Here is a 27,556-nt window from a genome sequence, read left to right on the forward strand (position 1 = left end):
GTACAATAATGCATACTTAACAATGGAGATACACTCTGAGAAACGTATCGTTCAGCAATTTTGTCATTGTGTGAGCATACAGTGTACTTACACAAACCTAGATGGTACACACTACTACACACTTAGGTTATATGGTATAGCCTACTGCGCTCCTAGGCTATACACCTATGCATCACGTTACTGTACTGACTGCTGTAGGCAACTATAACAATGGTAAATATTTATGTGTCTAAATATAGAAAAGCTACAGTAAAAATACAATATACAAGGTAAAAAATGGTACACATCTATACAGGGGATTTACCCTGAATGGAGTTTGCAGGACTGAAAATTGTTTTGGGTGAGTTAGTGGTAAATGAACATGAAGGCCTAAAACGTTAACAGTATACCCAGGCTACACTAAATTTACTGTAAAAAAGTGTTCTTCCATCAGTAAAAAATTAACCTTACCTTACTGTAATTTTTTAACTTTATAAACTTAATTTTTTAAGCTTTTTGACTCTCGTAATAACACTTAGCTTAAAACACACACATACTGTACAGCTGTACAAAAGTATTTCCTTTTTATATATCCTTATTAGTTAAAAAATTAAAATAGAAAAAGCTTTTTAACCTTTTTTGTTAAAAACTAAGAAACAGAAAATTAGCCTAGGTCTACACAGGATCAGGATAACCAATATCACTGTTTTCACCTCCACATTTTGTTCCACTGAAAAGTATTCAAGGGTAATGATATGCATAGAGTTGTCATCTTCTCTGATAACAATGCCTTTTTCTGGAATGTCTCCTGAAGGGTCTCAGGTTATTATATAGTAACTGAAAAAAACAAGTGTAAGAAATACACTCTATAATAATGGTAAAAAGTAAATAACAAACAAGTATATAGTTGTTTATTATCTTTATCAAGTATTATGTAGTATATGTAATTGTATGTGCTAGACTTCTTGAACATGTTTTATTTTTAATTTTTGTGAGTATATGGTTGGTATATACACTTAAGTGGAACATGAGATGTTTTGATACAGACATGCAATGCTTAATAATCACGTCATGGGAGAATGGGGTATCTACCTCAAGCATTTATCCTTTGTGTTACAATATAATTATACACTTTTAGTTATTTTAAAATGGACAATTAAATTATTATTGACTACAGTCAGCTCGTTATGCTATCAAATACTAGATCTTACTCATTCTGTGTATTTTTTGTAGCCATTAACCACCTCCACCTCCCCCAACAGTCCAACTACCCTTCCTAGACTCTGGTAACCATCCTTCTACTCTCTCTGTCCATGAGTTCAATTGTTTTCATTTTTAGATCCCACAAATAAGTTAGAACCTGTGATGTTTGTCTTTCTATGCCAGGCTTATTTCCCTTTACATAATGATCTCCAGTTCTATCCATGTTGTTGCAAATGACAGAATCTCATCCTTTTTTTTTTTTTTTTAAAATAGTTGAATGGTACTCCATTGTGTATATGCACCAATTTCTCTTATTCATTCATCTGTTGATGGATACATAGTTTGCTTCCAAATCTTGGCTACTGTCAACAGTGCTGCAAAAAAACATGGGAATGCAGATAGCTCTTTCATACATAAGTTCTTTTCTTTTGGGTATATACCCAGCAGTGGGATTGCTGGGTAATATAGTAGCTCTAGTTTTAATTTTTTAGGAACCTCCAAACCATTCTTCAGAGTGGTTGTACCAATTTACATTCCCACCAACACTGTACAAGGGTTCTCTTTCTCCACATCCTCACCGGCATTGGTTTACTGCCTAACTTTTAGATAAAAGTCATTTTAACTGGGGTGAGATAATATCTCATTGTAGCTGTGATTTGCATTTCTGATGATCAATGATGTTGAACACTTTTACATATACCAGTTTGCTATTTACACGTCTTCTTTTGAGAAATGTCTACTCAAATCTTTTAACCATTTTTAAATGGATTATTAGATTTTTTTTCCTACAGAATTGTCTGAGCTCTTTATATATTCTGGTGATTAATCACTTGTCAGATGAGTAGTTTGCAAATATTTTCTCCCATTCTGTGGGTCGTCTCCACACTTTGTTGACTGTTTCCTTTGCTGTGCAGAGAAGTTTCTTAACTTGATATGATCCCATTTGTCCATTTTTGCTTTGGCTGCTTGTAGGGTATTACTCAAGAAATTTTTGCTCAGACCAAAGCACTAGAGATTTCCCCCAGTGTTTTCTTGTAGTCGTTTTGTAGTTTGAAGTCTTAGATTTAAATCTTTAATCTATTTTGATGTGATTTTCACATATGGTGACAGACAGAGGTCTACTTCCATTCTTCTGCAAATGGATATTCAGTTTTCCCTTTGGCATTTATTGAAAAGACTGTCTTTTCTCCAGTGTATGTTCTTGGCAACTTTGTCAAAAGTGAGTTCACTGTAGGTGTGCTATACTTTTATTTAACTGGTAGCATAGAATTATTTACACTAGTATCACTGCAAACATGTGAGTAATGTCTGCACTATGAAGTTATAATGGCTATGACAATGTTAGAAGTATAAAATTTTTCACCTCCATTTTAATCTTATGGGACCACTGTCATATATGCGGTCTCTCATTGATTGAAATGGCATTATACCTTGTATGACTCTACAATGTAAATATTCCAAAATAAAAAAAATGAAATCCAAAACACTTCTGGTCCTCAGCATTTTGGAAAAAGGGTTCTCAACCTGTATATGGTAGAATTTTTACCTGCAATGTTGCTATTTTTTTTACGTTATTTGCTCTTTTATGCCTCCATTATTACCTTACTTTGTGTTATACAGATATTTTCTAGTGTATCATTTTAGGTTTTAGTAAATTTTAGCAGTTATTTTTCATAGTGGTTTTTCTGGGGATTATAATTGGCATGCTAAATTAAAATAACCTAGTTCAGATGATCACTAATTTAATTTCAATACTATGTCAAAATTCTGCTGCAATATAGCTCCAGCTCCTTTCCTCCTCATCCTTTGAAATATTATGGCCACACATACTACATCTTTCTATGTTATATATTCATCAACAGTTTTAGAATTACTATTTTAGTCAATTGTCTTTCAATCCTTTTCCAGTTTAGAAAAAAGAAAGTGCAGTTTGCTGCCAAAGTTCATTTAATTTTACATAAACACTCTCTTCAAGGCTGTTGCAAATCTGACTGAATTTTAGTGTGAAAATAAAATATAAAACTGTTCTTGGGAGTTATTTCTAAAGAGAACTAACATCAGAATTGTCTGAATCATCAGAATCATCTATTTCCAAAAAATTGGATTCATCAAATGAACCTCTGGCAAGCAAGTATTTGAGTATGATGTTAACATCATGCATAAGAATGTTATGTTTTCTAGGATTTGACATTTTCAGCGATTGAGTATAGTAATTCTCTGTCAAATTTTCTCGATTTTCATTTGTATAAATGGAAATACCACTACTAAAGATAGAATGCTATAGATAGAATGATGTCTGTTGTTTCCAAAGTTGATATACTAGAGTGATGTAAAAATAATAATAAAAGTGAGATATTTCGTGACAAAGTTATCTCAGGGTAAACAACTGCAGCTGCAAGTGCCGCCAGCAAGTATTCTCAGGGCAAATGAGGAAAGGGTTAAATCAGAATAAAAATTCTTTACAAAAAATTCATCTAAACTATCTTTTTTATATACCGATATGATTACCTTAACCAGTTCTCTTTAGTACTTTGTGGACTTACATTACAGTCTAGTATCCCCTTATTTCGGCCTGCAGAACTCTCTCTACTATTTCTTATAGGGTAGGTCTCCTGACAAAGAACTCACTCAATTTATCTGGGAATATCTTAATTTCCCCTTCATTTTTGATGAATAGTTTTGCTGAATATGAAATTCTTTATTGACAATCCTTTCTTTTCAATACTTTAAACATATCCTACTGCCTGCTGGCAGTCATGATTTCTGATGAGAAATCATCAGAAATGTTAACGTTAATTTTAATGAGGATCCCTGGTACTTGCTGAGCGACTTTTTGATCGCTGTTTCCAAGATTCTCTCCCTGCCTTTCAAGAGTTTCACTATGATGAGTTGAGGTGTACATCTTACCTGTTTGCGGTTTACTGAGCTTTTTGGATGTGTGGACTGATGTTTTCCATCCAATTTGGGAAAATACTGGCCATGATTTCTTCAAATATTTTCTACCTCTTTCTTTCTCTCTCCTCATCTTTTGGAAATCTACAAATGTTGGCATGCTTGATGGTGTCTCTAGGTTTCTGAAGTTCATTTTTTCTTTCATTCTTTTTTCTTTGTATTCTTTACAATGGATAATCACAACTGACCCATCTCCAAGTTTACTGATTCTTTCTTTTGACAGGTCAAATTTTCTCATGAACCTCTCTAATGAATTTTTCATGTTTAGTTATGATACTTTCAACAACAGAATTTTTATTTGTTTTTATTTTTGTTAATATTCTCTATTTGATAAAGTATATTTGTCATATTTTTCCTTTAACTCTTTGTGGTTTAATTACCTTTTTGAATATATTTGTAATAGGTAATTTAAAGTCTCTGTTTAATAAGCCCTATAGCTAGGATAATTTCTACTAAGAAGTTTTCTTCTTTGTGTATACCTTTTATTACTGAAAAGCAGACATTTTGGAAAATATTATGTGGCAATTGTGGACTCAGTTCTTCCTCCTGGTTTTCTTCTAGCTCAGCTTTCTGCTATTGGTGGTGTTGCTGTTTGTGGTTTAATGACTTCCCTGGGACTAAATCTGTTCAGCCTATAATTCCTACTGCGTGGAGCCATTAGACATCTTTAACGAGTTTATTTTTGTTTTTATTTTTAAGTCCAGCTGAGTAGGAGTTGTTCCTGGGTCAGCAACACTTAGTAGTAACAAGATTTCCTTGTCTTCTACCCTTTGCCAAGGGGATTTGCGTGTATGTTGGGGAATGCTTTCAAAGCTTAAATCTGCCTTAGCCTTCACTTCCTGCTTACACAGAGCCTCATGGTCAACCAGAGGTGAAGATTGGGGCTCTGTGCAGTTTTTCCTGGATATGCACACTACACCTGGCACATGTGCGTAGCATTCTACAACTAGGTACATGTCAGAGCTTCTTGACCCCCACCTGTGGCTGTTTCGTTGTCCAGAACTTTGTTTTCAATTTTTGGCTGTGTCCTTGATTGCCCAACTGGAAATAGAATCTGACACAACTGTGATACTGCATCTGATTATTTTCAACAATACTGTGGGTATGGACACGTATTTTTCCATGGAGATTTTCAGTTGGATTAAAGAGTAACAATATTCTAATATTTCACAATCAAAAACATTTTAATAAGTAATTTCTCAAGTTATTTCATAAGGTGAGAATAATTTGATACTATAAAAATAACATAGTACTGTATAATAATATACTAACGTATTCTCAAGTGAATACAAAAGGGGTGTAATATGTAAAAGATGAAGGCATATAAGTAAAGGTTAAATTATGTCACTGTGTACTGCACAAAAGTATTACAGTAGCTAAAAACTGCGCAACGCACGAAGGTTTTTACAGGAGTTATCAAATGACAGATGTTTCTATAGATGTGACAACTTCAAAAGCAATTGCATTGGAGTACTCAGAACCAGTTTGGTATGTTGAGTGGTGACTTATTTTCAGCAAACTATATACCAGTTAATCCGATTATTGTTATTATTATGCTATCATACTGTTATTTTGAATTTTCTTGATTTTATATATTTTATTGCATTTATTAATAATTAGAATTTGTTCTGAGTTATAGTTACTTAGGAGACAGGGGCATATGAAGATGGTCTACAGCTTTACATTTGTATATATATTGTAAGAACATTATGATGTTAAGTTATAAGTTTTGGTTACTTGGGGGTGGGGTCCACAATAATTTTCTTTCCTTTATAAAGAAGGGTATGTCTTTATATTTCTGAAGCATTGCCATAATTGAAAAAGTATGCTTAATAATGAGGAGTTAGGCTATAGTCCATTTCTGTTTTTTCTTTTCCTCTTTTAGCTTTGAAAAAAATATTCAATCTGCAAAGAAGTTGAAAGAACAGCACAATGAAAAACCTTGCACAATTTATTCTAGACTCACCAACTGTAAATGTTCACCATATTTGCTTTACTCACACCCCAAACACACACCGCCTCTTGTCTCTCTCTCTCTCTGCCCCCTATACCTCTGAACCACTTTAAGTTTCAAACATCAGGATATCTGACTTTTAAAAACTTCAGCCTCTACCTTCTACAAATAAAACCTTTCCTATGTACACAATATCATTATATCACACTCAAGAAAATTAATATTGATATAATATACAATGCATCCTATATTCAGATATCTCCCAACTGTTTAAAAAAGGACCTGAATATTTATTAAGTTTTTACTAATGGGTCACTCATTATATTTAGTTTCCATGTCTCTGGCCTATTATATAAAACATTTCATAATATTGTTATATTTGAAGCATTCAGGACAGCTGTTGTCTAAATGTTTTCTTATTATTATGTTCAAATTAAATGTTTTTGGCACAAATACTATAAACATGGTCCTTTCTATCACATCAAAAGAAGAGGCACATGTTTGTTCCAATAGTGATGCTAAATTTGATTACTTAAATGACCTTCTGGTCTTTTCAGTATAAAGGGAATCTGTCTCTTTTATTTCATTGTTAAGCCAAACGATGCTACTTCCACAGCCATTAAGAAGAAAACAAATACATTTTATTTTTTACACAGCTACATGTCAAATGCAAGCAAATAACCAAGTAACAAAAACTGTACAAATACTTTCTTTAAGCCAACAAGATTAATTAATACCTGATTCTTCATAGAAAATCAATGCTAAATGACAAGGTGATGTCAATAATATCACCATTTATAGAAATAAAACTGTCAATGTCAACATTTCCTCAGTGGTGATAGGAGCCTGGGGACAGATTAAAGTATATTTTAAAGGCTGATTTTTAATTGTGGGGAATAGTGAAAACAGAACCTTAATCCTTCTTAATATTCCACTTTAAACATGCTTTCTAACTGAAACAGATTTTAATTTATCTCAGTTTTAGTTGATATCTCAAAGTTTTCACTGGTGTGAAAAACAAAATAATGTGGTAGCAATAATTCAAAACCTATACTTTATAAAATTAGAATCATGCTGTCCAGTACAGTAGTCACTAGCCACATGTGGTTATTTAAGTTACATAAAATTAAACTAAAACTTAATTTCTCAGTAAAACCAGCTATATTTCAAGTGCTCAGCAGCCAAATGTAGCTAGAACTATTATTGCAGTTCTATTTGACAGTTTTGATAGAAAATAACTAAACCAATTAATAATCTACAAATATGTATGGTGTAGTAAGTAGAAATTTCATTTCTGTTAAAGGGAAGAGAGTAACCGAAATAGAATAATAAACTCTAAATACTTAAGATGGTTATGTTCACATTCACTAATTATGTGAGTTAATCTTCCCTTTCTTACTTTTTTTCTCATTAATGTACTTCATAAAGCATATAATATGCTTGTCAGACCATCTTAACAAACAGATCAATCTTTCTAGACAATGTGAGATGCAAATTGTCCAGTTACTCAAAATGTGAGCTTCAAAACAGTAACTGTTTTATGGCTACAGGGAATTTAGGAATATAATACACACAGACATTTATTATAATGCATTTACATACAGTCACGTGCTAGGTAATGACACTTCATGATGATGGTCCCATACGATTAAAATAGAGCTGACAAGTTCCTATCACCTAGTGACTTTGTAGCTATTAGTGACTTTGTACACATTATTCTAAGTTTTTGGTGATTCTGGTGTACACAAACCTACTGCACTGACAAAATAAAAGTATAGCACATACAATTATGTACAGTACACAATATATGATAATAAACAACTGTGTTACTGGCTTATGTATTCACTGTATTTTTTATTCATTATTTTAGAGTGTACTCCTTCTATTAATTAAAAAAAAAAAAAAACTGTAATACAACCTCAGGAAGCTGGGCACAGTGGTGTGTACTTGTATCCCAGCAACTTGGGAGGTTGAGGCAGGAGGTTTGCTTGAGCCCAAGTTTGAGGCGGCAGTGTGTTAACACTGTGCCTACGAATAGTCACTGTACTTCAGCCTGGGCCATAGGTTGGAGAACAGTGGTGGAATAATGGCTCACTGCAGCCTCAACTTCCTGGGCTCAGGTGAATTTCCCACCTCAGCCTTCCAGGTAGCTGGGACTACAGGTGTGCACCACCGTGCTCCACTAAGTTTTTGTGGAGCTGGGGTTTCACCATGTGACTTGGCTAGTCTGGAACTCCTGAGCAAAAAATGATCCACTCACCCTGGCCTCCCGAAGTGCTGAGATTATGGATGTAAGCCACCATGCCCAGCCAAGAAGAGTCAAAAAACTTAAGTTTTAAAGTTAACGAAGTAAAAAATTACATTAAGCTAAGGTGAATTTATTACTAAACAAAAAGCTATTAAAAAATAAATTTAGTATAGCCTAAGTATATGGTAATGACCTAGGCCTTCATATTCACTCACCACTCATTAATTCATCCCAAACAACTTCTAGTTCTGCAAGCACCATTCATGGTAAGTGCTCTATAAAGGTGTATCATCTTTTTTTAATTGTATATTGTATTCTTACTGTAGCTTTTCTATATTCAGATACACAAATACTTACCATTATGCTATAACTGGCTACAGCTTTCAGTACACTAGCAAGCTATACAGGTTTGTAGCCTAGGAGTAATAGGCTCTACTGTATAGCTTAGGTGTGCAGTAGGTTTGTGTAAGTATACTCTATGATGTTTGCACAATGACAAAATCCAATGACAACATTTCTCAGAATGCATCCCATCTCTGAGCGACGCGTGATTGCATTAAGTAATCCCTAGGTATCCTCAGGGGAACTGGTTTCAAATCCCCATGCCCTCCATACCAAAATCCATGGATGTTCATGTTTCTTTTACAAAATGACCTAATATATGCTTGTAACTTCCATACCTCCTCCCATATACTTTAAATCATCTGTAGATTACTTATAACACCTAATACAACAAACAGGTTGTATGTAAATAATTGTTATACTGTATTTCCAAAATTTGTGTTATTTTTTATTGTCATACTAATACATTTTTTTTCCTAAATGTTTTCAATCCAAGGTTGGCTAAATCAGCAGATGCCCAAGGGTACAAAGAGCTGAGATGTAACTCACCCCAAAAATATGTGATTATAGAAAGAAAAGAAAATAGGGTTTACTTAGCTACGGGGAAAAGCACAAGATGATGATAGGTTCTGAAATAAGAGATAATTGAAATCTAATCTTGTAATATAAAATTTTCTATTTGCTGTTTGTGGTATCTTATTTGGTCTTAATGAATCATTATAAAGGATTTGAGTTTCATTTAATGAGCAAACCTACTTGGTTCTCCTTCCTGCTGTAGTTTTTCTCCTCGTATAATTTCTCATTTCTGTTACATTAGATTACCATAAATAAATAATTTTATTATAATTCTCTTTGGACTGAAATGGTTTACAAAGACTACAAACGTATTTCAACTCACCATGTAATATGTGAAAAGTCAAAATCAGACACAGAATTTTAACTGAAGTATGAGAAAATGTTTCATATATTATTTATAAAAAAGGACCTTTTATAGCTGGTATACCTCACTATTACTAACATAGTGTTTTACCTTGAAAGCAGTGCTTGCAGAAAAAATTGACATTCCAGACTTATTTAAATACACGCACATGTAAAAACTATGAAGGTTATTCCAGGAAAGTACCTGAGGCTTTTTTAGTTAAGACACTGCCAAAAGTATATATGTTTTATAGCTGTATGAAAGATTACTCAGCCTGATTTTATAATCATTGATTAAGAGTTCATTCCAATAAGTGCTCTTTTAATTTTGGAGTGGGAACACTGATTAATTACATGAAGCTATTTCTCCATTCCCTCAAAATATACAAAGTATTTGTATTTTATCTTCATGTTTTCAGTGGAGAATAGAGGGTACAGAACGAACTTTCATTAGCAAAAAGCAAGCAGAATTTGATTTGACGTGAAAATAGAGAACAGAAGAAAACAGAAAGTAAGAGAATATATCTGACTACTGAGATCAAGTGGGAAGCTGTGCTTACATTTGAAAGGCTGCTTTACAGACTTCTGCTCTGGACCCCACCCAACCAATTCCTACACAACCATCAGTGTGTCAAGCACTGTCCACTCTCATCAACGCAGTTCAGAGAAAGTGATTCTGGGCGCTAAATTAGCTACTTAATCACTTATTATTTCAACAGCACAAGTTATGCTGCCTAGTTGCAACCTTTATCTCTATTAAATGGAAGTCATTCATTTATTGGAAAACTATTCTAATTAACTGTTAGAAGTCATTACCCTCAAAACAGGTGGTTACATTCTGTAATTATCATTTCTTTAAGGCCATATGGACATTTAAAAAACAAAACTATCTGCTAAAGAATGAGAGTTTCATAATAAAATACATGTTTTTTTAAAAAATTAAAATCTAGGCCGGGCGCGGTCGGTGGCTCAAGCCTGTAATCCCAGCACTTTGGGAGGCCGAGGCGGGTGGATCACGAGTTCAGGAGATCGAGACTATCCTGGCTAACATGGTGAAACCCCGTCTCTACTAAAAATACAAAAAACTAGCCGGGCGTGGTGGCGGGCGCCTGTAGTCTCAGCTACTTGGGAGGCTGAGGCGGGAGAATGGCGTGAACCCGGGAGGCGGAGCTTGCAGTGAGCCGAGATCGCGCCACTGCACTCCAGCCTGGGAGACACAGCGAGACTCCGTCTCAAAAAAAAAAAAAAAAAAAAAAAAATTAAAATCTAAGGGTCCTAAATGAGACCTCACCTTACTTACCACTCTCTGAATTTAAGAAATTCAGATAACACCTAACACAACATAAATGTTGTATGTAAATAACTGTTGTACTGTATTTCCAAAATTTGTGTTATTTTTCATTGCCATATTAATACTCTGAATTTAAGAAATTCAGAGAGTGGTAAGTAATCTGAAATAAAAAAAAAATCTGACATAAAAACTCTACGTTGGCTTTGTATTCCAAAAAATTTTGCAAAAAAATTAGGCAAAAAACAATGTGTGTGTATGTATACACATACATATATATGTACACTATACATATATACATACTATATTAGTACTAATATATGTCTATTAGTACTAATATTTTAAATACATGTATTTATTGAAAATCTATTATGTGCAGTTGTAAGGGACATCGTGGGGGATACAACAATGAACAAGAAAAGTCCCTACTTTTCTGTGTGCTTACAGTCAAGTATTAGAATCAGACAAAAGCAATTATGTAATAAGTAAAACATAGATCAAGTGATAACAATGAGACAAAGATGAAAGGTAATGATTGGGCGGATCTCCTTGACAGAGGGTTTTCAATAGGCTTCTTTGAGGAGATGATGTTTAAGATGAGACTGAAGAGTGTGCTGGCTGTGGTAAGAGCCAGGGGAAGAATGTCTAAAGCAGAGAAGCTGCACAGTGAGAGCAGCATGAAATAATGTAGGATGAATCTAGAGAAGTTTGAAAGAGATCAAAGCAGGAATACGGGATAAATTTATCTGAAAGAATATTATCCCTGCTGCTGTCCGTGGAACAAACTGAAGGGAAACAAATAGAGAAGAGCTGAGTATTCAGGCAAGAGGTTTCTCCGGTGATACAGGTAACGTAACCAAATGCAGGTCCGAATGGTTGCAGCTTGCAGTGTCCAATTAACAAGGACGAGGTCTGGTAGAAAGACAGACACTTTATTAACCAAAACTAAAGGGAAGGGGTCCGATTCCTATCCAAAATAACCACTTCCATTTTTTGCGGGGAAGGCAGGTGTTTAAAAAGGGAAGCCTGATAAGGAAGGCATGCAATAATTGAGCTGAGTACAATGTGTGCCTCAAGGTTGTATATTGATACACAAGGGGGGAAAAAAAGTTTTAAAATCAATTTTGAAGTTAAGCTGCCTGGTTACAGTAATGGCTTGAACTAGAGATAACTCGATTCCTGCCTAAGCTGGATATGACTGCAGGGAGAACAACAAAGAGAAGAGAAGGATGGAAGAAATAGGGGAGTGGTCAATTGTATTAAATAGTAATGAAAAAGAACAGACTAGATCAATTAATTCAGCAATATGGAGGTAATTTGGTGATGATGACAAGAACACTTTAAGTGGAATTACGGTGGCAGAAGCCTTGGTGAAGTGAACTACAATGTGAATGGTAGAAGAGGAGCCAGAAAAAGGAAAATTCTTCTGTAATACGATTTTTTAAAAAGAAGATGATATTTAGTAAGTAGAACATACATGATTCAATTTAATGTGAAGAATGAGATACGTGGCTTGGACCACTGCATCAACAGGAAACTTAAAAAAAAACGAAGATAAAGTAATGGGCTTGCAAAGGAAAAATGGATGGAGTTCTGGATGTTAAGTTTGAGGTGGCAATGAATACTGAGATAGGAATTTCCAGTAAGTAAAATAGAAATGTCTGGAGTTTTTTTTAAGCTAAGCGTGGGATTGAGATAAATATTTAAGAGTCTGCTATTTAAACAGAATAACTAAATGGACAAAATAACCCATGGGGAATTTAGAGAGTGACAAGAGAACAGAGTATCAAAGAATACCAACATTTCAAAGAAAAGACAACTGAGAACTATAGATGAGAGCGGTGAAAAAAAACCAGGGGGTGTTGTTTTAGAATACAAACGAGGAAAGTTTTTCCAGAAGTGAGTGGTCAACAATGTTGACTATTACTGAGAGATCAAATAAAACAAGGGCTTGAATGTAGTGACATGAGGCTGCTACCGATCTTAGTGAGAAGAATTTCTATGTAGGGGTAGGAGCAGAAACCAGACTTCAGAGGAATGAGAAGCTGGAATTAAAGAGGAGCTCTTTCTTCTCTCTCTCCGTCTCTCTCTTTCCCTCCCTGAGTTAGGGGAAACTGCACATTTAAAATGCAGACAGAACAGAGATGTCAGGTACATATAATTCTATTTCCATTCAAAAACAATTTTGTATAGAATTTGTAATACACTTTTATTGTGTTTACATATCCATTTTTATGAATGAATTCTTTTTTTAAAAAAAAATTATGTGTAACTATCAATCCAGGTGACAAAACAAAGGCAAATAAACAAAAAAGTTTATCTACTTAAATCAGCATTGTTTCATTGTTTTATCTGAAATAAACAGAGAAAGAAACTGCCAGTCTAGGAACACATTAGGTAAATGTTTAAGGGGTATATCAATTCCTAACATCTTAAGTGTTGAAGCTAATCAAAAGTGTGTACTGTTTATTTCTGTAAATATTACAGAATAATTTCCAGTACAACAAATAATTTTCCTGTAGGATTACTGAAAAAAACACAAAAAAACACAAAAAAACCAGAACCACAGACATTTCCACCACTGATAAGGCAATCATCAGTATGTTAAGATGATCAGGTGAAATAGATATAGGAATATCTTATTAAATGTTTAATGAATATTTCACTACCTTTACTAAAGAATAAAATGACTATTATTAATGAGGCAATGTTTTAAAACACAGATTAGGACACAATCAGTCTAGACTGTGTTCCAAAAAGCAGTAAGACATACAGGAAGAAGACTCATAAGTAATATGGCCAATCAGATATCAAACTGAATTTCAGAAATCCTGAATTCTATCTTTAGGCTTCTCAGATGCTTGAGAGTTTATAAAAGTCATCAATGCCCTAGCTTTTGGATACTGTGACAGGACTGGGGTGAGAAGAAAAGTTGGTAAGATACCTGTTAGGTTTTTCTTAGGCAGGAAATACATTTTGACCATTTAAACATACATAGGTCCACTGGTTACTAGTATTTATCTCATACAGATATCGTTACTAATTTTATTTATTTTGAGACAGAGTCTTGCTCTGTCGCCCAGGCTAAAGTGCAGTGGTGCGATTGTGGCTCACTGCAACCTCTGCCTCCTGGGTTCAAGAGATTGTCATGACTCAGTCTCCCAAGCAGCTGAGACCACAGGTGTGCACCACCACACCTGGCTGATTTTTGTATTTTTAGTAGAGATGAAGTTTTGCCATGTTGGCCAGGCTGGTCTCGAACTCCTAACCTCAAGTGATCTGCCCACCTCGGCCTCCCAAAGTGCTGGGATTACAGCTGTGAGCTGCTGTGCCCAGCCTCATTATTAATTTTAATAGCAATATTTAAACCATCTTTTGCTTCTGTTAATTAAGCCTTTGGCAGTATCTCAATGTACTGTTTTAGAGAACTGAAAGCTACTCTTTGACAAAAGAGAGAGCAAGCCAAGTATCCGTTACACAAACACATATGGAATACTTAGGAAGCATTTCCCCTTAACGCCTGCTCTCAATTTAGTTGTCAGATCTTTGTCCATGATTTGAGGAGGAATTAGAAGATATCACTTCCTATTTTCTATCACATACAGTTGGCCCTGGTTTCTAACCTGAATAAAACCTTAAAGATGCACTAATGTAAGCCATTATTATTTACCCTTTACTCTGCGAATAATCTCTCCAATCCTCACCAAACCACAATAGATATATAAGCAATTGTGATATTCTCCTAGAGTCAAAGAAATAGCAATTACCTAACTGCACATTAGATTAAACCACAATTGTCAGTAATATAAAATAATTAAAACAATTTTTTAAAACTTAATACAATTTTTAAAGAAGTCTCAGTTAAATTCTGTACATTTTCCCACAATTAAAAAGAAGTCTCAGTTAAGAAAGAGTAGCAGAAACATTAAAAAACTCAGTCCTCCCTCACCTAATTTATTTGAAACCCTATAATATAAAACAGATTAAAGAAGAGCTGGTCAGCTTAAAGCACAAGTAGGAATCAGAGCCCTTTTTACTAACTTTTTTTCTCCCTGTCTGCTTGAGCCATCCTTTCCTACTCTCAATCCTTGAGGAACCTAAAACACACATACTTTGAAAAGAATTGATTCTGTTGATCAATAGGGAAAAAATAATTTCATTTATTTTATCCGTACTTAGTTTATCTCTTTTTGCAGAAAAAGGTATATTAATGAATTCTTAATGCTTAATTTCAGGCTGAGCAAGGTGGCTCACACCTGTAATCCCAGCACTTTGGGAGGCTGAGGTGGGCAAATCACTTGAGGTCAGGAGTTCAAGACGAGCCTGGCCAATGTAGTGAAACCCTGTCTCTATTACAAATAAAAAAATTAGCCAGGCATGGTGGTGTACACCTGTGGTCCCAGCTACCTGGAAGGCTGAGGCACGAGAATTGCTTGAACCCAGGAGGCAGAGGCTGCAGTGAGCTGAGATCACACCACTGCACTCGAGCTTGGGCAACAGAGCGAGAATAGACTTTTTAAAAAATAAGTCATGGCTGGGCGTGGTGGCTCACGCCTGTAATCCAGCACTTTGGGAGGCTGAGGCGGGCGGATCACGAGGTCAGGAGTTCGAGACAAGCCTGGCAAATGTGGTAAAACCCCGCCTCTACTAAAAATACAAAAATCAGCTGAGCACGATGGTGTGCACCTGTAGTCCCAGTTACTCAGGAGGCTGAGGCAGGAGAATCGCTTGAACCTGGGAGGCGGAGGTTGCAGTGAACTGAGACCATGCCACTGCACTCCAGCCTGGGTGACAGAGCACGGCTCCGTCTCAAAAAAAAAAAAAAAAAAAATCACTACTACCACCACCAAATCATAACAACAACAAAAATCAAAACATCACTAACAGGGGCCTGGCACGGTGGCTCACACCTGTAATCGCAGCACCATGGGAAGCATGGGCAGGCAGATTGCCTGAGCCCAGGAATTCAGGACCAGCCTGGGTAACACAGTGAAAATATGTCTTTCCAAAAATATGAACATTAACCAGGCATCGTGGCACGCTCCTGTAGTCCCAGCTATTTGGGAGGCTGAGGCAGGAGAATCACTTGAGCCTGGAAGGCAGAAATTGCAGTGAGCCAAGATTGCACCACTGCACTCCAGCCTGGACCACAGAGTGAGACTCCTGTCTCAAAAAAAATTCACTAATGGCATTACAGGAAACATTTATTTCCAGTAACATCGTTTATATATGTTCATGATTTGTTGATTTTAATTTTATCTGAAGGAAGAAATATGTTGCCCTAAATCTTCTGTGATATTTCTCAAACTAGACTGCCAAAGGTAAAGATACTGATTAAAACTTCATACTTGGCCAGACGCAGTGGCTCACATCTATAATCCCAGCACTTTGGGAGGCTGAGGGCGGATCACAAGGTCAGGAGTTCGAGACCAGCCTGGCCAACATGGTGAAACCCCGTCTCTACTAAAAATACAAAAATTAACCAGGCATGGTGGTGCATGCCTGTAATTTTAGCTACTCAGGAGGCTGAGGCAGGGGAATCGCTTGAACTCGGGAGGCAGAGGTTGTAGTGAGCCAAGATCATGCCATTGCACTCCAGCCTGGGCGACAGAGTGAGACTCCATCTCAAAAAAAAAAAACAAAAAAAACAAAAAAACCCAAAAAAACCCAGAAAAACAAAAACAAAAAACTTCATATTCACTAACAGGGTCCAGTACATAGTCTATACATAGATATTAGTGGCTAAAAAAATTACATTGTGAGGCTGGGCGCGGTGGCTCACACCTGTAATAATAAGAGCACTTTGGGAGGCTGAGGTAGGTGGATCACCTGAGGGAGGTCAGAAGTTTGAGACCAGCCTGGCCAACATGGTGAAACCCCATCTCTACAAAACTAGAAAGATTAGCCAGGTGAGGTAGTGCATGCCTGTAATCCCAGCTGCTCAGGAGGCTGAGGCAGGAGAATCGCTCTACCTGGGAGGTGGAGGCTGCAGTGATCTGAGACTGTGCCACTGCACTCCAGCCTGGGCATCGGAGCAAGACTCTGTGTCAACAACAACAAAAAAATTGTACTGTGGGCTTTGTCACTGGGAAATGTAGGAAAATATGTATCAAAGAATAATTTAAAATTTGGTGATTTACTATTTGAATTCATCTAAAAGCATCATATACAAGTAATTACTTACAGAACACACAGTATTATCACTATATTACTGTAATGAGATAAGGAATAAACAAATCACATAATCTAAACTATTTACAATGAATTATAAAATACTAAATAAGCACAAACTGCAGGCAAAAATTACTGATATTACATTTTGCCTGCTTAGAAATCAATTTCTTTCTTCTTTTTTTAAGAGACGTGGTCTTGCTCTGTTTCCATGATGGACTATAGTGGCACGATCATAGCTCACTATACCCTTGAACTCCTGGACTCCTGGATCGCTCAAGCGATCCCCCCCTGCTTCAACCTCCCAAAGTGTTGGTATTACCAGGTGTAAGCCACTACGTCCAGCCAAGAATCAGTTTCTATAAAATAAAATGTGTACTAATTACTAGGCATATTTACGGTTGTGTTTTCTATTTACTAGGTAATATTTAGAGGCAGCGCCTTCCAAATTTTACTGGTTTTTAGAAATATAAAATCCAGCAAGCCCACACCAGAAGTAAAAGCATTAAAAAACACACTCAAAAAGTAGTACAGAATTATTTCCTCTAAATGGCCTAGTTTGCTAAGATTATACAAACTCAGCAGCTGCAAAATTATCTAAAGATACCACACATTTATTTTGAGAGAATTAATTTACTTCAATCCTCATTGATTTGCTTTACATTAATCTCTTTTTTGTACACTTCTGCTTTAAGGATTAAATGCAAATAATGGTAAGTAATGAATGACTAATAAATATGGGACATAATTTTTTAATCATTAAAAAGACATTAAAATAACTTTTAAAAACCATGTAGACATGTAAATACTGCAAATAAATCAACTGATTTATCTCAAAAATCTAGGAAATGGTCGTCTACATTAATAATGCCAGGAAAGAACTGAAAGAGCCTACCTGGGACCCTTTAACACTACTAGTGCTGCTGTCTTTGAATATCCTCAAAGACAAATTCATTATGGGAAGCTGTCAAAATCATTCAGAACCAAGTCTGATATATTGGGATTAGCATGAATGCTTGACTTTATTGAAAAAGAGAAGCATAAAAATTCATTCTAAGTAAATAATCTATGTCTGATTGAAAAGAACGTGGATTTCTCTAGCTGACAGATTCCATCTTCTATACATATACTTGTTAACTTTCATGTTCACATCTTTATTACCTTTTATTTTTTGCTTTTCTATCTTAGAAAGATCTATAAAATCTCCTAAGATACTGAAATTTGAATTCTTTTGGCATTTTCATTTTAATTAATGTATTTTGAGGCAATGTTATTACATACACAAAGCTCAGAAGATAAATGTTTTCATTCTAATTTATTCCTTTTATAACTATATTGGGACTTATAAAATCTTTTGTATGTATGATAAGAGGTGAAAGAACAAAATAACAAAATAAAAGTACAAAGAGAAACAAATTAATTGTTAACAAGCACAAATATAAGATCTAAGCAAGATAGACAGAGAAGCTTACAAGTAGCACGATGTCTCACTTCCCTGGTAGGATCCACAGTGCCCTTGCAACAGGAAGTCAAACTATAATTGGTGGGTAGCTCATATACTAATTTTCTACCTCTCAAAATTCCAAAAGCAATCTTTAAGAAAAGTATAACCTATTCCTAAAGTCTAATTTAGATAACAGGCTACATTCTAAAAAATGTTTCAATTCTAAATGAAGATGACTGAGTATCAGTCAGTTTTCTAGTAGTAAAGGCTTTTCCTGTATTAAAGGAATGTTTCAGTGAAAGGTACAATGAAAGGCAATGAATTAAGCACTATTGGCCTCACTGATGCTTTGCTGTGATACTATCCCCTGCTTTAGACCGAGGAAAATTAGCTCATACCTAACCTCAATGTGCCCTAAGCATCCATTTCCACCATCTTAAAGTGTTTACAGCCTATGCAAGATATAAAGTTAAAACTATATTGCTCAGATGCCCTTGCAGTTATGCTTCTAGACACGAATTAGATTCCATCAATCAGATGCACTTATTTAAGACTTGAAAGGTGAACATTTTATGGTTATTCTCCTTCTGCTTTGAATGTTTCTGTTTCAAGCACCATTGTAGAGATGTGGGGGTTTTCTGTTGTAGTGTTCCAGTATCTAGTTTCTAGCTTTGCTGGAGCTGTAGTGAAGGATTCCTGATTCCGTGATTACAGAAATAATAGCTCTCTTGGCCTATCTATTTGGTGATGAGCTAAGAGTCATTACAGGAAACCAAGCCTACAGAATCATTCTACAGACCTTCCAACAATAACAACAACTACAACAGCCTTTTCACACACACTATTACATGATGAAGAAACTGACAGATGTTTAGCTACACCCACCAAAAAGAAATAGGAGAAAATATATAATTATAGTGGAATGAAACTAGGTACATTACTATTGACAATACAGGAATTATAAAGGAATGTTATGAACAACTTTATGCCAATAAATTAGAAAACTTAGAAAGTCTGAATTCACCTAGAAAAAGTAAACAGGCTGAGTGCAGTGGCTCACGCCTGTAATCCCAGCACTTTGGGAGGCCGAGGCAGGTGGATCACCTGAGGTCAGGAGTTTGAGACAGCCTGACCAATATGGTGAAACTTCATCTCTACTAAAAGTAGAACATTAGCTGGGTATGGTGGCGCATGCCTGTAATCCCAGCTACTTGGGAGGCTGAGGCAGGAGAATCGCTTGAACCCAGGAGGTGGAGGTTGCAGCGAGCTGAGATCATGCCATAGGACTCCAGCCTTGGCAACAGCAGCGAAAACTCCATCAAGAAAGAAAGAAAGAAAGGAAAGAAAGGAAGAAAGGAAGAAAGGAAGAGAGAGAGAGAGAGAGAAAAAGAAAAGAAAGAAAGGAAGGAAGGAAGGAAGGAAGGAAGGAAGGAAGGAAGGAAGGAAGGAAGGAAGGAAGGAAAGAAAAAAAAGAAAGAAAGAAAAGAAAAGAAATAAAAAAAGAAAACAAAGAAAAGAAAGAAAGAGAAGAAGAAAAAGTAAACGCATTGAATTACAAATTTAAAATCTTCCCCAAAAGAATAATCCAAGCCCAGACAGTTTCTCTAATGAATTCTATCAAATATTTAAAGAAAATAATGCCAATTCTTCACAAACTCATTCAGAACGCAGAGGAAGGAACACTTTCCAACTCATTCTTTAAACCCAGTAGCTCTTTTCTGACAAAGACAGAAAATATCATCATAAGAAAACTACAGGTCAGGCATGGTAGCTCATGTCTGTAATCCTAGCACTTTGGGAGGCCAAGGCAGGCACACCACTTGAGGTCAGGAGTTCAAGACCAGCCTGGCCAGGATGGTAAAACTCTGTCTCTACTAGAAATACGAAAAATTAGTCGGATGTGGTGGCTGGTGCCCGTAAGTCCCAGCTTCTCAGGAGGCTGAGGCACGAGAATCACTTGAATCTGGGAGGCAGAGGTTGCAGTGAGCCAATATCGCGCCACTACACTCCAGCCTGGGCTCTGACAGAGCGAGATTCTGTCTATAAATGAACGTATAAAACTACGGATGAATATCCATTACTAACACAGACACAAAAGTACTTGAAAGGTTGGCTTAATATTATAATAATATTACTGTCCCATAGTATTAAGTATAGGACATTAACCTCACAATCAACCTTAACAGAAGCAGAAAAAAAGCACTTGACAAAATCTAATGCCTATTCACAACAAAAACTCGTAGCAAACTACAAGCAGATAAAAAATTACTCAAACTGATAAAAGGTATCTACAAAAAACCTCACAGCCAACACCATACTTAATTGTGAAGGACTAAATAAATACTCTTCACATATAAGAAGTTGCTTTTACCACTTCTATTTAACATTGTACTTGATCTTCTAGCTAATACAACAAAGCAAAATGTCATTCATAAATTGTTCAACTGCAGATATGATTCTACATGTAGAAAACCCCAAGAAATCCACAATAAAACAAGAACAAATAAAGAGAAGCAGTGTTAGAGATACAAGATTGATATATAAAAATCAATTGTATTTCTGTACACTATTAACAAAACAATCAAAAAATAAAATTTAAAAGCAATTCCATTCACGACAGAAATAAAAGTAACAAAATAAGAATAAATTTAACAACAGAAGTTCAAGACGTGTACACTGAAAATTACAAAACTATTGATGTTAAAAATGGCAAAGATAGTTAAAAAAGATAAAATGAATAACAGGCTAATTTAACATATGGATTTAAAATTACCAATTAAATATAGTAGTTTATCAAAAATTCTACATTATGCCATAGCAAGGTTCATTCAAGAAAAATACAACTCAGTTTTAGAAAAAGCATAAGTATCAATTGGTGCTAAAAGGTAACTGATAAAATTCTGTTTTGCTTCTAATTAAGAAACAGTAAAGTAAAACAATTTGAATAAAATATTTTTCAAAAGTAGATATTCTAAACAGCAGAACATTAAAGCTCATTCAACTAAATGAAATAGATGGGGGAGGATATCACTAGCATAACTCTACCTTAGAGGTAGAGAATGTGATAAATCATTGGAAAAGAAGAAATGCAACAGGCAGATATCAAGTATAAATAGATAATCCAAACACTACTAAAAAGCTACTAGACTTAATGAGAAAAATTTATAAGGTCCCAAGACACAAGACAAATATCAAAATATGAATAAGTTTTGTCTATGCTTAGCAAAAAATACCTAAAAAAAGGGAGTGGAAAATAAAATTTTATTAAAAATAACAAAAATGGTAACATATATAGGAAAAAAAATTGACCAGAAAAGTCCAGAACCTAAAGTAAGTAAATTATAAAATCTCATTGAAAGACAGAAAACCACCCAAACAATAGCCAGGGCACAGTGATCCCAGCACTTTGGGAAGCTGAGGCAGGCAGACTGCTTGAGCCCAGGAGTTTGAGAACAGCCTGAGCAACATGGCAAAACCCCATCTCTATGGAAAATACAAAAATTAGCCAGGCATGGTGGTGCATGCCTGTAGTCCCAGCTGCTGGTGAGGCTGAGGTTGGAGGATCACTGGAGCCAGGAAGGACCAGGCTGCAGTGTGCTGTGATCATGCCACTGTACTCAATCTGGGTGACCCTGTCTCAAAAAAAAAAAAAAAGAAAAGAAAACCAAACCCAAACAAATAAAAAGACACCCCACGTAACTGTGGAAAGACATACTATCATAATAAGGCCAATGCTTCTAAAATCAGCAAATAAACACAAGAAAGTCTGGTAAGAATCCCAAAAGAATTTTTATAGAATTGGAAAACTATAAATCTTAAAGCTTGCATGGAAAAGTAAATGAGAAAAGTAACTAAGAAATGTATGAAAATGTAGAATAGTGGGGAAAACTGCCTAGCAGATAGTGGAAGCATTTTTAAAGTAGGTTCCTATTTCCTAGGAAGGAGAAAATTTGATAATATTCATATCTGGCATTGGTACAAATTAACTAAATACTGACAAAATATTATACCCATAAATGATGGCCAGTAAGCGTCTACACACACTCAAACTCAATAAACTAAGACTATATATTTTAATTGAATACATAATATTAATAATAAAAATAACAACTATAAGAACTTTACACAAAGAATCTTTTTTCCATAATCCTCAGAAGAGCCCCGAACAGCTCTACCTCTATGTTAAAGATAAAAAACTTGGGAGAAAGTTAAAGAATTTGCTCAAGGTCACATTTCTAATCAGTGACAAAGTATTTAAATAAGACAGAAGTAGGTTCAAATGAAAACAGCATGTAATCATTAAAAATAAATTCTATATGCTAAAAAAAAAAAGAATTTTGCCCACATCTACATGTTAGTCCATGTCCTCCCTAAACTGAACTATGAAATTATGTCAGTAGCCCAGTGACATAGTGAGTTGAATAAAAGCAAAAAGTATAGTGACATGGTTTAAATTATGCATTTCCTTTTTAAAAGTTGCTATTGTCTCCATCATATGGTGCTAGCTTGTATTTTGTAAAATCCTGATATTATTAATAAAAAATAAGACTCACCATTCAGAAGCCAAATTACAAGTATTTACTATTTTAGTAAATATTCAAGAGGGAAAAATATCAAAGATAAAAATTTTAAGGGTAGGGTGACCATTTGATTTATCGTCCAACTCATGACACTTTTGTGAATGAAAGAGGGTACTAATAGTAAATACAATGGTACAAACAGTGTGAACTAGAACTGACCCAGGCAAATACAGACATATGGTCACCCTAGTTAAGAAAAATAATTTACCCAATGATTATTTGGTAATGATAATAATAGCAAACTTTTTTGAATACTTCCTATGTTAGCATGAACTCCATGATACAAGACTATGCTTATTCACTGTCCCTAGATAAGTGCTCTGTGCATAGTAGGGACTCAATAAATAATTGTTGGAAGAACAGTTTGCCTTAAAAAAAAAGTGTTCCTGTGTCTGTACAATATAGCTTAACAGTAGCTTGTTTAAATGTTATTACGACCTTAAGTTTGTGAATAAGTAATAAGCATTAACTCATGCATATAAACACTAAGAACGATGATAAAAATTAACAAATTCATATCTATGTATTAAAGACAGGTGACAGAATAGTGCAATTAAGGTACAGCACTAAATGAATAATGATGGCATACTGCATATACTTTTAATTTACAGTCCAATAATGAAAACAATATTTAAACCTACAAAATAATTATTTGTTTTAAAATGCTCTCCTATCCTTACCATGATATTCAACCAACATCAAAGGAAGACAAATCTGCTTTCATTTCTTACCTGCACAGCCGAAAGCCAAATGGTATCTGGAAGAGGGGCTGAATTTAACACAGCACACATTAGCCTTTGCCTCAATGCTTGCCACTGAGTTGTCTAGATTGGTAGACCACAGCTTCACTAAGGGCAAAGGACAATAAAAACAAAAACAGAAACAAATAATACATTAGTAAATGCTTTGATAACTTGGGAAAGTTTGCTTATTGCTCCAGAAATCTTTGTATGCCAATCTAAAACATTCAGTTTACTAGGACTAAAAGTGTTAAAGATGAATGTATTTGTTTGTTCTCACATTGCTAATAAAAAGATACCTGATACTGAGTAATTTATTAAAAAAAAAAAAAAAAAAGGTTTCATTGACTCACAATTCCACATGGCTGAGGAGGACTCACAACAATGGCAGAAGGCAAATGAGGAGCAAAGTCATGTCTTACATGGCAGCAGGCAAGAGAACGTGTGCAGGGGAACTCCCATTTATAAAATCATCAGATCTCATGAGATTTATTCATTATCACAAGAACAGTATGGGGGAAACTGCCTGCTATGATTCAGTTATCTCCATATGGCCCCATCCTTGACACATGGGGATTATTATAATTCAAGGTGAGATCTGGGTGGGGACACAGCCAAACCATATCACTGAATGACTGAATAATACAGTAACATTAAAACTAAGAGAGCTTAGTTTCAATGTCAAAAATCAATATAGAAAAAAAGTTTGGGCACGGTGGCTCATGACTGTAATCACAGCACTTTGGGAGGCTGAGGCAGGAGTTAAGAGACCAGCCTGGGCAACATGGTGAAACCTCGTCTCTACTAAAAATACAAAAGTTAGCTGGGCATGGTGGTGCAGGTCTGTAGTCCCGGCTACTTGGGAAGCTGAGGTGGAATAATCACTTGAGCCCAGGAGGCAGAGGTTGCAGTGAGCTGAGATCATGCCACCAAAAAAAAAGAAAGAAAGAAACTAAAAAAAAGAAAAATCAATATAGATAAATAATAAATTTATACGGAATGGTAACATAGACCCACAACTAAGACATAAAAGACAGGAACAAAAAAAGTAATCTGGAGCTAGGTGGTATATTTGTTTTTCTTATATATATATATAACTATATATATAGTTATATAAATACATTAGTATTATTTTTATTTCTTTCTTTCCATTTTTTTTTCCCTGATACAGGGTCTCCTCACTCTGTCATCCAGGCTGGAATGCAGTGGCACATTCATGCCTCACTTCCTCTACCTCCTAGGCTCAGGTGATTCTCCCCACTCAGCCTCCCAGGTAGCTAGGTGTGTGCAACCATGCCTGGCTTTTTTCTGTTTTTTTTTTTTTTTTTTTTTTTGTAAACAAAGGGTTTCGTCACGTTGCTGAGATTGGTATCAAATTCCTGGGCTCAAGCAATCTGCCCACCTCAGCCTCCCAAAATGTTGGGATTACAGATGTGAGCCACTGGGCCCAGCCAATTTTCTTTAAATGTATGTATAAGTGTATACTGATATACACCATAAATATGAAAACGTACACAAACATCTTTAAAGCACTTGGAAACTGTTCTTATTTTCTCTTTCAATTAAGAATTTCGTGATTTTTAAATTTTTATGTAGTAATTCAGTGATATAGCTTAAATATGTCTAAAGTAATATATTCTAGAATTATTTAGCTAAACTTCAAAATTTTGGTTTTGTATTTGATATGTAGTCTAATCCAGTGAAATATATTAAAATTTGTAATGATTAGGGAAAGCAAAGCAGACTAAACAAAATAGGCATGATTTGAAAGCAGAAGCAGAAAATGAGTTGCCATTTTACAAAGGTACCAGAGCAACTATCATATCATTTTTCAACAATAAAAATGTCTTAGCAGACAACAGGATACACCCATAAAATAGATTTTCAATATATAAGTTGCCATCCTGGATGCACATTAGAATAAATAAATGAACATTAACAACGACAAAATCTTCCTATCCGTATTTCAATCTGCCCCAAAGTCCCATCCAGGACAATACCCAGATAGGATACAAGTACTGGTGTTTTTTTAAAAAGCTCTCCAGGTGATTCTAACATGCATTTGGAGTTGGAAACCAGTATTGGGAATGGAAGTATAGAAAAAATCTTAGAATATTTTTAGAAATACTGATACAGTAACCTGTAGACGGAAGTGAATAAAATAAGTAAAACTGATTCCAATAAATACCACTTCCATGAAATGGGATTACATAAGAATTTATTTCAATATGTGAAATCTCCAAGTAGAAATTAATCATTATCAAAAAATGTTGCTAATTTACAATCTGATAAATTAGCTTTCCCACAGTAAACTAAGATGCTCATTATTAAAATAAGAATCATTATTATTAGTAGTAGCAGTTTCTGAGACAAGGTCTCACTCTGCCACCCAGCCTGGAGTGCACTGGAATGATCATAGCTCACTGCAGCCTTGCACTCCTGGATTCAAGTGAGATCCTCCCATCTAAGCCTCCCAAATAATTGGGACTACAGGTGCACACCACCACACCTGGCTAATTTTTTTTTTTTAATGTAGAGATGGAATAAGATTTTTAAATAGCAATATTTGATTTGTTCCACGTTATTCTCCAATAAGAATGATATGCTATTTCAATCAAAACACAATCATTTGGTCAATCATGACGTACAATTCTAAGATGAGATGGTTACCTGGAATTAAAAGTCAATATGCCAAACATAGCACTAAAAGATCAGATTATTAAGTGGATTTTGACTGGATTATAGTCTAACAGCCTAGGCCCAAAGGTAATTCACAATAGGTAAGTATGGAGCACTTACTGTGTGCATAACCCCACTTACAATCACTAAAAACCTTTAAAAACAAGCAGTATGTATCAGCGTTTTATGTTAAATTAAATGTAAGTGAGAAAAAAACAGTACTGAGAGAATGATAGTTAAGCTGGAAGTGTGGCAGGTCTTTTCTAATTTCATGGTAATTTTCTCAATGCAGTAATCATTAATATTATTTAAATAAGTCACAACATTAACCACCATGATTATAATTTTTAATATATAAGATATTAGAATTCAATGTAACTGTCTGAGCTACAAGCGTAACTAAGACTAAAAATACTGTAAAGATACACTGAATGAACGCAGCATGGAAAAGTTGTATAGAGATTATAATAATTTCAGAGTGGTTATTAAACAAAACAGGTGTTGTGTTCCCCAAAAAGACATGTTTAAGTCCTAACCCCAGGTACTTGTGATTATCACCTTATTTGGAAATAGGGTATTTACAGATGTAATAAAGTTAAAATTAGGTCAGACTAGTTTAGGATGGGTCCTAAATCCATTGACTGGTGTCTTTATAAGGAGAGACAGATGCACAGTGAGAAGAAGGCCATGTGTGACGCCAGCCGAGACTGGAGTGATACAGCTACAAGCCAAGAAATGATAAGAATGACTGTCAATAACCAGAAATTAGGAAGGAGACAAGAAATAATTTTTCCCCAGAGCTTTCACAGAGAGTGTGGCCCTGCCAATAATCTAATTTTGGGCTTCTGGTCTCCAGTACTATGAGAGAAAAAAATTCTGTTGTCTTAAGCCAGCCTGTTTGGGGTATGTTTTCTTATGGTAGCCCTAAAAAACTAACACAACAAATATAATGAGATAATATTAAAATCTACTTAATATCCTAAGATGGCATCACAGATCGAAAGATAAAATAGTATAATCTTTGGAAGGAAGTGTAGAAGAAATCAACAAGTGTGAGA

The 27,556-nt window shown here is 35.2% G+C and overlaps 1 protein-coding gene across 9 annotated transcripts in view; it reads right to left on the bottom strand.

The window, feature by feature from the left end:
• COP1 (COP1 E3 ubiquitin ligase) overlaps positions 1-27,556 on the bottom strand; it is a 281,153-nt gene that overhangs the window by 80,932 nt on the left and 172,665 nt on the right. For all 9 annotated transcript variants that reach the window (XR_011611267.1, XR_011611266.1, XM_011746116.3 and 6 more), the window contains one exon: positions 23,811-23,927. Coding sequence is in view for 7 of the 9 variants with exons in the window: in XM_011746116.3 (XP_011744418.1) it covers positions 23,811-23,927 (117 nt within the window). In the remaining 2 variants the exon portion in view is untranslated. The remainder of the gene's footprint in view (positions 1-23,810; positions 23,928-27,556) is intronic.

The sequence above is a fragment of the Macaca nemestrina genome, chromosome 1 (genome assembly GCF_043159975.1).
Source record: "Macaca nemestrina isolate mMacNem1 chromosome 1, mMacNem.hap1, whole genome shotgun sequence".
Lineage (NCBI taxonomy): Eukaryota > Metazoa > Chordata > Mammalia > Primates > Cercopithecidae > Macaca > Macaca nemestrina.